The 14,306-nt window shown below is 39.4% G+C and overlaps 1 protein-coding gene across 1 annotated transcript; it reads right to left on the reverse strand.

Annotated features, from left to right (window-relative positions):
* Window positions 1-12,307: 12,307 nt before the first annotated feature.
* On the reverse strand, window positions 12,308-13,941 carry SOX3 (SRY-box transcription factor 3). Its single transcript, XM_088465857.1, has one exon. It carries the CDS (start codon window positions 13,939-13,941, stop codon window positions 12,901-12,903), a length of 1,041 nt encoding a protein of 346 aa, XP_088321983.1. The 3' UTR covers window positions 12,308-12,900.
* Between the last annotated feature and the right edge of the window lie 365 nt (window positions 13,942-14,306).

Genomic DNA, 14,306 nt, shown 5'->3' on the forward strand with positions numbered 1-14,306 from the left:
TTGCCTGAGGCACAATGTGTGGGAAAAGGCAAAAAAGCTTAAGATAAATATTTCTGGTAGTTGAGAGAAGTTGTCGCAGAGGTTTCAGTAAAAATAGACAAATCTGCTGAATTTTTGGAGCTTTGAAAGATTCAGCTCAGTTATTAATTGTACACTACAGTGTACAATGTACCCAAAGAATAATTATAGAAATTTGTTGTCTTTAATTGGTCCAGTTGCAAATTTTAATGCTGACCACGAAATGTAGAAATACTTCAGATTTAACCTATAATTGCTAGTCACTTTATACTACTGTACTTTTTCTAAGCCCAGTAATAAAATGAGCAGCGTTCCGGCACTATATCACCCTTGTGGTAGGGTCTAGTTGCCGCTAGCCCCAGAGAGATTTCAGGTCTAACAGAGCCGAAATCTCTCCCACTTACATCACTCGTGATGTCAGTGGGGCCGCCCCCAAACGGAGGCATTCACATGGGAACGCCTCCGTTTGGGCAGCCACCCCCTGGCCCGCCCACCAAAGGGGGCGTGCTGTCACTCAGCATCGACAGCCCACCCCCTTTGGTACGAGACCCGGAGCGACGCATTGCCCGTCGCTATCCGGGTCTCGCGCATGCGCACTGGGCCACCATCGACCCGGTTGCGAGCGCTCGGCTCTTGCGACCGGGTCTGAATCAGGCCCTTAGTTTGCTAGTAATCATTAATATCAAATGAACTCTTGCACCAGCTTATACTATGGGGAACAGATGCCCAGGCCTGCCAAAAGCCGCGGTGGGCCCGGGTAACAGGGGGCGTGGCCTAATTGTGGGAGGTGTGGCCACACCCCCTTTGAAAAAAAAAGAAAAAAAAGATTTTCAGCGCCGCGAAGCTGGCGAGGAGTGCGCTCTGAGCTCCCTCAGCCCGGCGCAAAGCCAGGGGGGGCGCAATCAGTGTGATCGCTCCCCCCCACAGGCATAGGAGACTGCTGTGGCAGTCTCCCACTGCAGCTCAGCACGCGCTGTGTGCTGGACTGCTGTGAGGGAGGGGGGGGCGGCGTCAGACCTGGGCCCCCGCTGGGCCACTCAGGAAGCCCGGGCCTGGATAATTTTAACCCCCTTCCCCCCCTCTCGGCACCCCTGTATATACCATCTAAAGATATGTATATCTACACTTACGTCCAACTCTGTATAGCTCGCAGTTCCATTAACGCACCCCCACTGGACTTTGTTACTGGAGTATGCCCTGCTGCAGCCCAGTTACACCTGTTTGATTATAAATGGAGATATGATTGAAGAGCACATGACTTTGCATCATCCGTACTTGCTTACATTCAGTTTCGGCGCATGCACAGTGTGAAAACACACAAATATATGCTCTGCACATAGCGTGTGTTCAATCCCTCATCAGGCTTTAGGTGTAAGAACAGTTTGTTAGATTTATTTATCAAAATTACTTTACACTAGTAACACAAATCACTAAAACATACAACCCTATAAAGTATATATAATTCTGTATGTTTGGTAACTATACAAATACTTTTGGGAGAAAATGGATAACTTAATTCATCTAGATCTATGAAAGTCCAAAGAAAAGATGGATCGGGGACATGGATTCAGAAGTGGGAACAGGGAGAGGTTGAAGATATGATAAAAATCCCAAAGGGTACTTTTTGCATTGTAGGAATGTTTAGCAAGAAATGTAAGCATAAGATATTCAGTTCAGCAAATTCACGTTAAAACTACAATTCTCAAAATTCACAACCAGTTCATAAATTAGAAACGGGATGGAGTTAGAATACCGATGCATGGGAAGCAGCCTGATGGAATCCCGGCATCGTAATACCGATTTAGTACTAAAGATAGGCGTCTAAATCCCAACGCCTATCTTTAGCCCGACTACGAAATCCCAACAGACGGCTTCCCGAACAAAGGTGAATGGCAGGGGGGATGGTAAGTTTTAGACACCCCCGGGGGGATTTAGGGTTAGACACCCCCCAGGGAGGGTTAGGGTTAGGCTAGAGGAAGGGGGGATTAGGGTTAGGCACCACCGGGGGGAGATTAGGATTAGGTACTCCCCTGGGAGGGTGAGGTTAAGGGTGCGGGAAGGCTAACCCAGTTTAAGCACCCCTGGGGGGACTTAGGGTTAGGCACCAGCCCAGGAGTTTTAGGGTTAGGCACCCCTAAGGGAGGGTTAGGGGGAAGAAGGGTAGGGTTAGTATACTTACCTGCCCCATCGGGCTTCTGGTATTTCAGGCTTCCGGCGTCTGCTTTTCACCCGGCAGCTGAATAGCCACCAGGATTTCATACCCAACCCATTGGAAACATATACTCCACATACAGTAACTATCCTCCCCGAAAATACATATTTGCTGATTATCAGTCACCAAAGTTTTGCTTGCAATGCTGCCCACACACATTACAATCTGATCATTTAATCCATTTTCAATTGTTCGACAATGAACATGTATGTGAGTGACAATCTATCCAATAGTTAAATGTAGGTGGGAAAATCGATTTACACTGAAAATCCTTCATCCTACAGCATCCAACTAGGGCCTGTATTTAATTAGAAGCGAAAAGACGAGATCCGCAAAGAAGTATCGCCGTTTGCGACTTTTCGACAGGCGGAAACTTATCTCCGTATTCAATTCCATCCGCTTTTCGCTTACGCGGAAACGCAATGCAATGTAATAGGCGAAAAAGATTTGCCTCTGAACAGCAGGAGAAAAGAAGTGCAAAATTTTTATTTAGGGGTGCAAAGGAGGGGAAACCACTCAGAACCCTTGAAACAGGCCCCCAAAGGACAACTGTTTAAAAAAATCTGGGGAAAAAAATAAGGAACACCCCTAAAAAGTAGTTTGTACTTTTTTGCCCCCAAATTCAAAGTGGGGGTACAAACATAAAAAGTAGCAAAATAGACTTTTAGGGGGTCTGCAAGTATGGGTGAGGTGTTTTTTGATTGCACATGTTTGCATAAGGTGCGTTGTTTTACTTTTTTATAACTTCACTGTAGCGACTATTAAAGATGCTTGCACCCATTTTCAAGTCCCCAAATTTGACAGGACTACTTATTTTCTAAAAAAAAACTGCTTTATGCCATTCTTAACCACTTGTGCAAACAAGCTAATTAGAGGCAATTGTACCAACTTAAGTACCCCAAACAGTGTAACTAGGACTAATCGGGCACTACTACATTGATCCCCAATGTTTCTGCATCTTTTTGGGGGGTCCAGGCTGATTTCTCCGAATCTGACACCACTTTTCGCCTGTTCTGACTTCACATGTCTCCGTTTTCGCATCTTTTGGAATTGAATAGGGCAAATCGCGGGTAAGCACACAATAAGTTACCGCGGCTAAAATATGCGATGTAGGCGAAAAGTCCAGCATGCAAAACTTTATCGCGTACATGAAACGAATTGAATACAGGCCTAAAGGTGATTAAAATATCTGCATTATAATTGTGTGATTAAAGTTTAAAATTCCTACAACTACATTATGCATGCAATGCATTCTCTTTCTACTGATGGAATAAAACATTGTGTATAGAGCAACCACTTGTTTTTTTTTTAGTTTTTTATCTGATTAAACTTTGTTTAGAGACAATTGGATGTGAATGTCTATGCCCCAATTGTATTTTAACATGATTGTACAGAAATATTTTTTAAAATGAAGCAAATCAAATATACCAAGTAGAAAAAAAAGCAAACAAACCGGACAATTAAATAATTCATAAGCACTCATTAAAATTAAATTAAATGTACCTGTGAGCACATAAAAAAATATTGAAATAGTACTTATAAATGAAATGAAGTATTCTTCACATTACTATAGCTTCCAGAGAAATAGTACGCAGTTACCCCAACTAATGTAAAAGTAGTTTTCTTTTCCATATAGTGTAAGTGACTGTTGGTTACCTAAGGTCACAGGTTGTATTTCAGCCTTCACTAGCAATGGACAAGAACACTTGGAATTACTGGTCCTAATCAAATTCAGATATAATTGAGCAAAAAAAACCAACAAAAACAATAGTCTATTCTATGGCAGAACACCCTCACTCTTCCCTGGATGAGGCCTCCCAGTAAATCCGGAACGCACAAATGCTATGCCCGAATCCCAGCTTAGAAGTGACATAATGAATGTCTCCTCTTTATAACTGAATGTGCAGTCTTAAATACGCTGGGTAAATACAGGTCATTATCCGGCTTGTACAGTTGTTTGGAAAGGAGTATGAAGAGCTGTTCAATGAAGGTCCCATTTTTACATAAATTGAAAGTACATTAAGGCTAGCTTTAACAATATATTTGAGTCATTTACACAATATGAACATTTTTTGAAATTCAACATTTGCTAGATATGTGATACGAGTATTTTGTTTTCAAACTTTTAAGGTCCTCCCATTATTATTATTACATGTTTGGCTCGTTGTTGGAAGTTTTTAATACCTGACCATGAACTTATTTGCTTAATACTGTCCTTCTATTGTTTTGTATGCTGATAGTAAAGCTTGATGTCTGGTTTTATACTGAGAATGTACAAAACTCACATTAGGACCTATTCTCTTGTTCTGGGTTCTTTTTCTGTGCAGATAAATTGCTCAAAACCACTTCTCGCTGCCTTTTGCTTATTCGTTTTATAAATTTGAATGGCAGCACTCATTGTAAAAATTAAAGTCCCATGCAATGGTCTACTGACGGTTCAATGTTTATTCCAACATTTTTCTCAAGGTGAGTGAACCCCGAAAGTTGAGTTAATTGGAAGGCACCTGCATCGTTACAATATTCTATCTGAAGAGGAATGCTGCCTTTGTTGGGTTTATATATATATATATATATATATAGTTATATACACACACACATACACATATCAAACCTATAAGAGTTCACCAAAAAAAAAATTATAATTCCAAACCTTTACTGTATTTACTATCTCTATAATTAGTGGAGTTTATATTGGAACCAGGACCAAATTCTAAGAAGACATTAACTTTGGGGTCAGAATCAAGGACTGTTTTGCATTATTACCATGCAACAACAATATGATATTTAGTTATCATAACAAAATATTGACTACCCTGCATGCATGTTAAGAATGACACAGAAAGTGACAGTTAAAATATGTGCACCACCTCATGAACTACTACTTCCAGCTTCCACTGAATGCTAAATGTCATCAACACCTGGTGGAGCAGTTTCTGTTGAATTACAGCTAGCTGGCAAAACACAAAGAGAATTTAAGTTTAACAACAGCTGGAGAGCCCCAGATTGTCTATGCCTGTCCGGGGTTACGCATGAAGGCACTGTGTCTTTAATAAAAAAATAAAAAAAAAAGCTTGTGCTCAGTGTCCTAGCCCAACAAAACAATTCAAGCTTCTATAATAAATCTAAAGTCACACTTTGACAACCACAATGCAGAATTAACCCTTTTCACATCAATATACTAGAGGGCTTAACCCACTCGCACTCTTGTATCCGCTGACAGATAGTGTCTCATTTCAAAATGCAAGTGCAACAGGCACTCCAACCAATTCAAAGGAGTATATGTTTATATGTATTTATTAAAGTGAGAGAGAGAGAGCGAGCTACTTATGGTAGGATTCTCATATATACATATAAATAGGGCAACGCCTCATTGGCTCTGCTGGCAAAAATGGAATAGTTGTTTATTAGAACTTTAGGCTGTATCCTTGGATCATGGACCTTCAAATAAAGAAACACAATCACAAAATAGATTTATTTTAATATTCTGTATTTGCAAGTAATTATATTCAGATTCTGGTGTGCAATATTTTCAGTTGTATAGGGCAAATGCCATGATATAGTAGTCTATGTGGCCCCAAAATAATTTCCATGCACTAGAATAATGATCTGTTCTATTTAGATAGGAAATCAGGCATGTTGCTAAAAGCCACTGTAAGTTGACCTTAGATTGCAGCTATTGTTATCTGTGTGCAGTCATCTCGACACCTAGAATTACAGGCCACAGTGATGCCCCCAAAAAATATCTTAAATACCAAATTACTTAAATTTAGTCCGCTTTGGCCATATGTGTAGATTAGAGTAGTTCTCTTGAGTGCAGGTGTACCATTTAGATGAGAGATCCTTAAATGGAGCAATTTTCCTTACAATATGAATGTGATAAATTGGTTCAACAGTATTAATGTCCAGCATTTTAATTTTTTCCCATGCATAATAAAATCTTGAAAGTTGTCAATTGACTTTCAAACTGGTGGTATGGTAAAAGAAAGATAATGGCACGTTTTGTGGGACAACTACCAGCTTCATCAACACTACATGCTTCAAGTGCATGTAGACTTCAGTGAGTGCTAGAACACTGGCCAATAATTGGAATCTGGAATACGTTCTTACTTATACTGTGAATTAAAATTTCCCAGTCCCAGCATGTATGCAGTGCTTGTGCTGCAATTAAGTACGTAGCTGTGCTTAGTACAATATGTGTGCATGGTCAAACTAGACAATAAGCCACTTTATTGGCACTGGAGTACAGCACCAAATTGAATAGGCCCACTTTGGACCTGTTTTAGAACTTACTGTAAAGGTACCCATTTTAGGTATGGGGAGGGGGGAGGCTGATTGAGCAATGGATGGAATTGCAAAACTGCACACAAGGTGTTTTGCAATTCCATCCTGCTAAAATTCAAATACTGTAGGAGGCATCTGAAGTGAAGAGAATCTTCATGACAGCATCTGCGAACCCAGCGCTGCGGCCGAGGTTGCAGCCTGGGATCACCATTACGACCAGTTGTACGGCACTGGCCAGCTAAGTAAGCCTCAGCTTTTGCAGGCTGGTCGGCTTGCGAGGCCAGGAAGTCTACGTCCATGGACACAGACTCTGGCCTTGATACACCCTGAAAATGGGGGCGATGTCCTCGATTCTGGGAACGCAGGCTGTCCCCGCTCCCACCACCTCTGCCTGTCAATCAGGCAGAGGCATTAGGGGATCTCACAGAACAGGTCCTGAGCATGCGCAGATTCCTGATAATCAGGAATCTCCATGAATGTCCAAAACTGCGTCCTCTGCTGCATCAGACCCGGGGTCTGTACACCTGTGATTCCATGTTGAAATAATGTGTTGCAGTAATCTTAAAATGAGTGCAACCGGAATACTAGTGTACAGATGATAATCATTGTTCACACCTAGTTCATGCAACATTTATATTAATTTCATAGTCAACTTTAAGATCACTGTAGTTCAGAATACACCTAATTTGGGGTCTGCATGCCAACATTGTACTGTACTCATATGAATACCGCTGATCCAAATCTCCAAGTGCATTGTGTAGCAAGTGCAAAATACATGCAAATCTAAAAAAGGATCAGTATATTATGTCGACAGTGATCATTTCAACATTTATGTCAGCATGTCATATGTCGACATAGTGACTGCAAGCCCTAAATACAGATGAAAGTTATGTGTATATTCAGTGCACAAATGTTGCAACCAGAGGCATCTTTACATCAGATAACTGTATTTATTTTCAACTCTGAAGGCATACTATATTTATTTTTCCTCCTTCAAAATCATTGTGTGGAAAATCAGTTCCTGTAAGTTATTTCTTGCAGGAGCCCAGTTTTTTCATTTCCATTTTTATGCCAACACCATAATATATATTTATACTTATTAAAACTTTGCCTCTCATCTCATACCTTTGTCTTCAGTAATTTGCAAGTAGTAAAACAGGATAACATCCAAAATTACATATTTCAATATGTCATACTGGATTACCTGCAAACAATAAAACAGATTTCTGTGATGTTCAGGGACAAAAAAAAGGGTGCTTTGAAAGGAAAAGGCATCAGGTGAATGATTAGCAACAGATCAATTGGAACCCGGTCTCATCTTTTGCCCAAATCACCCAGATGCTTTCAAATTTAACCTACAGCAGTGGTCATGGAATCAAGCAATTGAGTTAGTGCTAGATGTATTGCAAGTTCTAATGTATAGAATACACTTTTAGAATACTTTTTTTTCCAGATGTACATTTTCAATTCCATGAATGGTCACCATTCCATAACAGATGATATTTTATTTATTACAATCAGTTTTTGAATAATTTTTTTCTGTGTACTTTATCGTTAGCTGTGCGATAAACGTCCAATAGTAACAGATTATCACAGTGATTTTAAGTATGTTGGATTAAGACCAAACATGTTATTGCATTTATATTACACAAGCATTGCCACAGTTTTGAATTGGAGGGGATAGGGAGTTGAAGCAACCAATAAAGTAATTTAATCTCAGAAGTATTACTGGAAATAATATTCTGAGGGATTTACACAGACAGTTAGTGGAAAGAGTAGGATTATTTCTAGAGGTTCTTCTTTACCCTGAGGAAGACTTGGGTGTCAAATGTGTCTGTATTTAAAACAAGGTTCTTACAAGCAATTTTGTTATAGTAAAGTTTTGTTCACTAATAGCAAATGTCTGATTGGTTGCTATGGGTAACAGAATTTCTGCACTGACAGGACCACAATTATTCAGAAATGTCATTATGTAAACAAGCACATCTCTCACTTAGATTTTTTTTCAAAAGGCATATTTATTTAGAATTACCATTCATATTAGGATGTGTCAACAATATTTAATTACAATACTCTTTAGTGGAAATATAGGCACTGCTGTCTATTTATAGAAACAAATGCATATGAAAAAAATAAAACGCAATTTCATAACTTTTAAGATAATTTGTAGTTGTGGTCTAAGTCACTTAAAACGTGTTTAATTTATCTAGGTTAGAGGGAAATGTGAAAAATAACCAAACAAAATATTTAGTAAATAATGTGTTAAACTGGTTCGTTATTATCACACAAAAACTCCTGTGTAGTTGACAACATAAAACTGGTTTTGGGATTTAAACTAGGTAGTTGCTGGTTTTAGTTAAAATTATAGACTGGTACAGATTCATCTACTACCTCCCACAGATACCTGGCATTTACACTGGCTGCAGCATGGAGGATAAATGCCAGGCCCTTCGGGCAATGTACACAGATCTCAGAATGTGCTTGTGTGACACCACTTATTACATCTTTATACAAGTCACCATGTGTGTGCACCTGACTGTACAAACTGATATTCTAATTCTGCTCCACAGGGCAGATAATGGATTATAGCCAATCTGCACTCCCAGAATGTTCTGGGACACCTCCAAGTTCTTCGCTAACTCGCCTTCGGTCTTTATTTTTTTTAAATATCTCACAATGCAGTTTGTCATTTTTATTGTGTAGCAGGTGCATTATAGTCACAAAGCTAGTAATAGATATTTACATTGAAATTCTACACTTCATAAAAGGCTGCCTCATTATTTAGATAGGAACCCACAGTAGCGGTTCAGGTTCCACACCGGATTTTTGTTTTTGGACTGACAGATTGTTTTAGACATTATCAAAATAAATTGACATTGATTTTCTCCTTGTGCAGTGGCAACATAGCCCTAGCCCCCTTGTTATGTACATGAAAAGTTTAACAATTTATAATATGTTGCATTACACATGACTAGAACAAATTTGGGAAAAAGTATCCTTGATCAATTTAATATGTATTGTTTTAATTAGCATACACTTGGCTCAGTAAGTTATAAAAACTTACTTCTCATTAGTTTGTGAAGAGCAATAGACAGTGTTTCAGGACTTGGGTGCCCATTTATCAGGCAAGTCATGTCCCAAACATGGCTACATATAGTATAATACAGTTTTAAAGGTGTGACCCTTATGTTAAAGAAACTCCCAATTATGACGGATAAATAAGAATCTAGACCAGTGGTTCCCAAACTGTGCACCGTGGCACCCTGGGGTGCCTTAGGTTTGTGGTCCAGCAGCAAATGAAATTATTTATGGTCAATGTAAATATGTGGACAGACAGAAGTGTAAACCTGTCCCGCACCATATAACTGAGCCTAAGGATGACAGGGCAGCACAATTTTCTTTATTACATTTTTTTCTGAATAAGAAACATTTGGCTTAGGGGTGGTGTGAGAACAATGCTGATACTCTAGGGCACCGTGGTTCTTAAAAGTTTGGGAACCACTGATTTAGACAATAAAACCAGCTGGAGTAGTACAGATGAAAATCACAACTGACTGCCATAGCCTTAAAGAACCAGCTTTTGATAAATTCCTCAATTAGGTAAAAATAAAAGTTCTAATACTTCTGCTCTTGGACCAAACTAACTGAGCAAAAATACTTCAAACAGATGATCACCTTTTTGGAAGTAAGGATAATTGTTGCTTCTTTATGCAATTACTATGTGCACTATTATAATCATCACCCTTTATTAAAGCACCATCATACAGCATAATACGCAACATATATCTAAATGAGATTGCTGTATTATATACACACATTTTAAATTTGCCACAAATTATATTTTTGGAGCACAATATGAAAATATTTTTAATAGTAACATTATACAATTACTCTTTTATACATAAAATCAAGATATTGAGGACACTGACTGATCGTATCTTTGTACAGTTTACTTTGGATTGTACATTGCTGGACAGTATGTTGGCACTACATAAACAGTTATAGTACTGATGCTGAATATGTAATCGCTTGCTTTAATCTTAAAGAGCTATATTTAAGCTTACAGGATTTTTCTTACCTTATACCTTGAAAGCATGTGCTGCTTCCTATGCAATTGACTTATAGCTGCACTCCTGCTATGCACATAATATTTTGTTGTATTAAAAAACAAAAACACAATACCCATGTTATCTTAGAGAAGCGTGGAGTTTGGCCCAGAATACCAATAAGACTTGTTATAAGAATACCTTACCCTCTACTTGTCAGATGGGCTCTGTAAAACGGATTTACTCATGCAGAGTGATCCGCAGCACTCAGAAAATATAGCAAGTGTTAAGATGCATTTGCTAAATGTTAGAAAAGGAATTCTGTAAACTTAAGTCAGTTAGTGTTTTAGCTCCATGATATAGATATTTATAAGACCCCGGCTGCTGTTATATACTGGAAGGACCACCATTATAGCTTTCGCCACTTTTTATATACAGGATTAGAGATTAGAACAAGTGGCTTGATATTCATAATTCATGTTACAGTGCAAGTTTTCCTTCAACTACAAACTCAAATACATGTAGTATTCTTGCATACATTAGGTTTGATAAAAAATAAAAAAGAGCCATCGCCTAAAAATTGAGTGCATCACTGTATGTATAGCCCTGTCCATACTCCACAGAAGAGTAATATGCCTTGTATTAAATTGTTAAACAAATTAATTTGTTATAACTTAGTTTATTAATGAGTCACAACTGGGTTTTATGCATATATGCAAGCTATTTTGTATAATAAACCTATGAACTAATGTATACAGTTTTGCTACTACTCAGATAATAGAACTCCCTTAAGCAACAGATGGCAGGTGAACACAAGCCAGCTGTGAGGAGAAACCTCAGCAAGATCTGTCACAGATTTATCACCCTTGCCATAGTTCAGTGGTCAATATACCAATTCAAAGTAGTGCTAGAGAACCTTCTACCACAAAGAACCTGATGCTTATGAGTAAGCTTTTTTTTTTTAATAAGCTAATTATATGCAGCTGTATTGTAGAAAAACCATTAGTAAAACAAAGTTAACTGACATTTTTATATGAAATTAGTTAGTCACATTTCTAGGAATATTAAATCACCATAAATGTTCGCAACTACCAAGTTATAAATTGTAATCAGTTTTCTATTAAAAATACAAAACACATGAAACCTTAAGCTGAATATTCCTGGGGTAAATGAACAGATCTTCTCAGACAAATCCCTAGACCAGGTTTAACAGGTTATTCCAGTACCTTCCAAGAACAAAATTCTTACTAATATATATATATATATATATATATATATATATATATATATATATATATATATATATATATATATATATATATATATATATATATATATATATATATATATATATATATATATAAAAAATTATCGCCCCATTTCATGCAAAAAAATAAAAATAGACATTTGCAAATTTTAAAACATGTACCACACTATTTAAGCAGAACTTTTGTATCGCTGTATAACCAGTCTGCATAGACTAACATACCAGATTCACTCCCTGGACCCTCTGCCTATTGCTTGTTTCACTTGCTAACAAGTTTCAGAAGTAAAAAGAGAAACAAACAAACCAAAAAAAAAAAAAAAAAAAAAAACACACACACACACACACACACACACACACACACCCCACAGAAAGACAGCAGTCAAGAAAAATTATCAAGTTTTCGATTTCAGGAACATACATAACATGCAAAGGAAAAATAAGAGCCTTATATTCCTCTTAGAAAATTTATTGATTTTGTGGTTTACTTTCAACTGAAAAGTCTGTAAAAACCCAAGTAAAACAATTTTTTTTTCTGTTGGAGGGGATATATGTTAAACAATTCACAGTAAAATTTCATGAAAACAGGACAAACTCAAAAAAAAAATTGTACATAAATTTACAGGTGATGAAAACATACATAACTGGCTATAAATTAAAAGGGGGGGGGGGGGGAATAAAACTTGCGTTTGCGACCCGCACAGCTCTTTGTAAAGTAAAAAAGAAAAACAATTCTAAGAAGTTAATGATAAAACCTACATTTTGGATAAATCTCAAGTAGATCTTGAGTGTATCAATAAAACTTGTAAACATTGGATTATGGTTAATAGTCCCCAATTTACTTCTAAAGCTGAAGATACAAGAGCCTTAAATAGAAGGCTCACCTAGGAATCACTGTGTTTAAAAATCCCACAGAGGACCCCCAAAGTACACAAAATGTTGTGCTCTATAAAGGAAGTTTGCGCAAACTCTGTACAAAAACAAAACCACCCTTTTCATTCATTGTCCTCAGGTGTGATGCATTCTGTCTGCTTGTCAGGCTAGCAAAGCGTCCGTGACATAACGAGAAGTGACCAGTCTTAAATGTGCGTTAGTGGTACAGTGCCATTCACCCCAGTCCCTGCACTTTGGTAATGCTGGTGGACACTGTGCAGTCTGCTGTTCTGCAGGGAAGAGGGGTCACTTCCATCCCCACCTGGAGGCAGGTACATGCTGATCATATCTCTCAGGTCTCCTAAGCAGGCTCTCTGAGTGTGAGAGGTGATTGCAGGAGGGGGGGAACTGGGCTCTGATTTCACCACTGAGCCCATGGAGCCCAGGCTCATGACTGTGGAGGTCTGCTGGCTGTAGGCTGGGGACATGCTGTAGGTGGAGGCTGCATTCATGTAGGTCTGCGCTGAGGACATCATGGGGCTGTACTGGAGGCCGGTCATGTCATACCTGTGCATCTGCTGAATCTGGGGACTGTTCATCCCCGGGTGCTGAGTGTAGCCCAGCTGGTCCTGCATCAGGGAGTAAGCCCCATTAGTCCAGCCATTCATATGGGCATAGGTGTCTATCCTCTGACCCACTCCCACAGAGCTGGCCACTGGGCTGACACCTGGGGCCAGGAGATTGCCTGGCAGAGAGTACTTGTCCTTCTTCAGCAGGGTCTTGGTCTTCCTCCTTGGCCTGTACTTGTAGTCCGGGTACTCCTTCATGTGCACTGCCCGCAGTCGCTTGGCCTCGTCTATAAAGGGCCGCTTCTCAGCATCGCTCAGCAGCTTCCAGTCCGCACCCAGCCGCTTGCTGATCTCAGAGTTGTGCATCTTGGGGTTCTCCTGAGCCATTTTCCGTCTCTGTCCCCTGGACCACACCATGAAGGCGTTCATCGGCCGCTTCACCCGGTCCTGGTCTGTGGTGGCAGCGTTGCTCTTACCCCCTGGGGTCCCGGACCCCCCGGTCTGTGCATTGGTTTGCTGCCCGGGGCCCTTAATGTCAGTCTCCAGCATGCTATACATTGGCAGGTGAAAGTTGCAGGGATCCAGCTCAGCGGGGAGAGGAGAGCGCTGCGGCTGCTGTGTCTGTGTGTACGGGACGTTGCTTGAGCTCTGTACTAACTCTCTGGCTGCTGGACGCATGTGGTCGGGCACCTGAGTGTCTGCATATTAATCACCTCTTAGCAGCCAATCACAGGGGCGCCTGTCTGCCCAACCCCCTCTCACATTACCATAGCACTTTAACTCTTCCCAGGGCGGGTCAGGCTGGCGTCCTATCAGACACACCAGGAGAGCCCTTTCCAGCGCTACAAGGGGTTAATGCCAAATTATTCCAAACCGAATTATGAAATTATTACTGTCACATTTATCACAACACATCGCCCTCAGTAGCTTCTTTGAAACAACGGTAAGATGACTAATTATAGATTTGGCACCAATCCTAAGCAATAGGATAAATGTTTTTTTTTATATATATATATTATATCCTTGTTGTTGATTGTTTTTAA

The sequence above is a fragment of the Taudactylus pleione genome, unplaced genomic scaffold (assembly GCF_031769625.1).
Source record: "Taudactylus pleione unplaced genomic scaffold, aTauple2 ptg000064l, whole genome shotgun sequence".
NCBI classification, from domain to species: domain Eukaryota; kingdom Metazoa; phylum Chordata; class Amphibia; order Anura; family Myobatrachidae; genus Taudactylus; species Taudactylus pleione.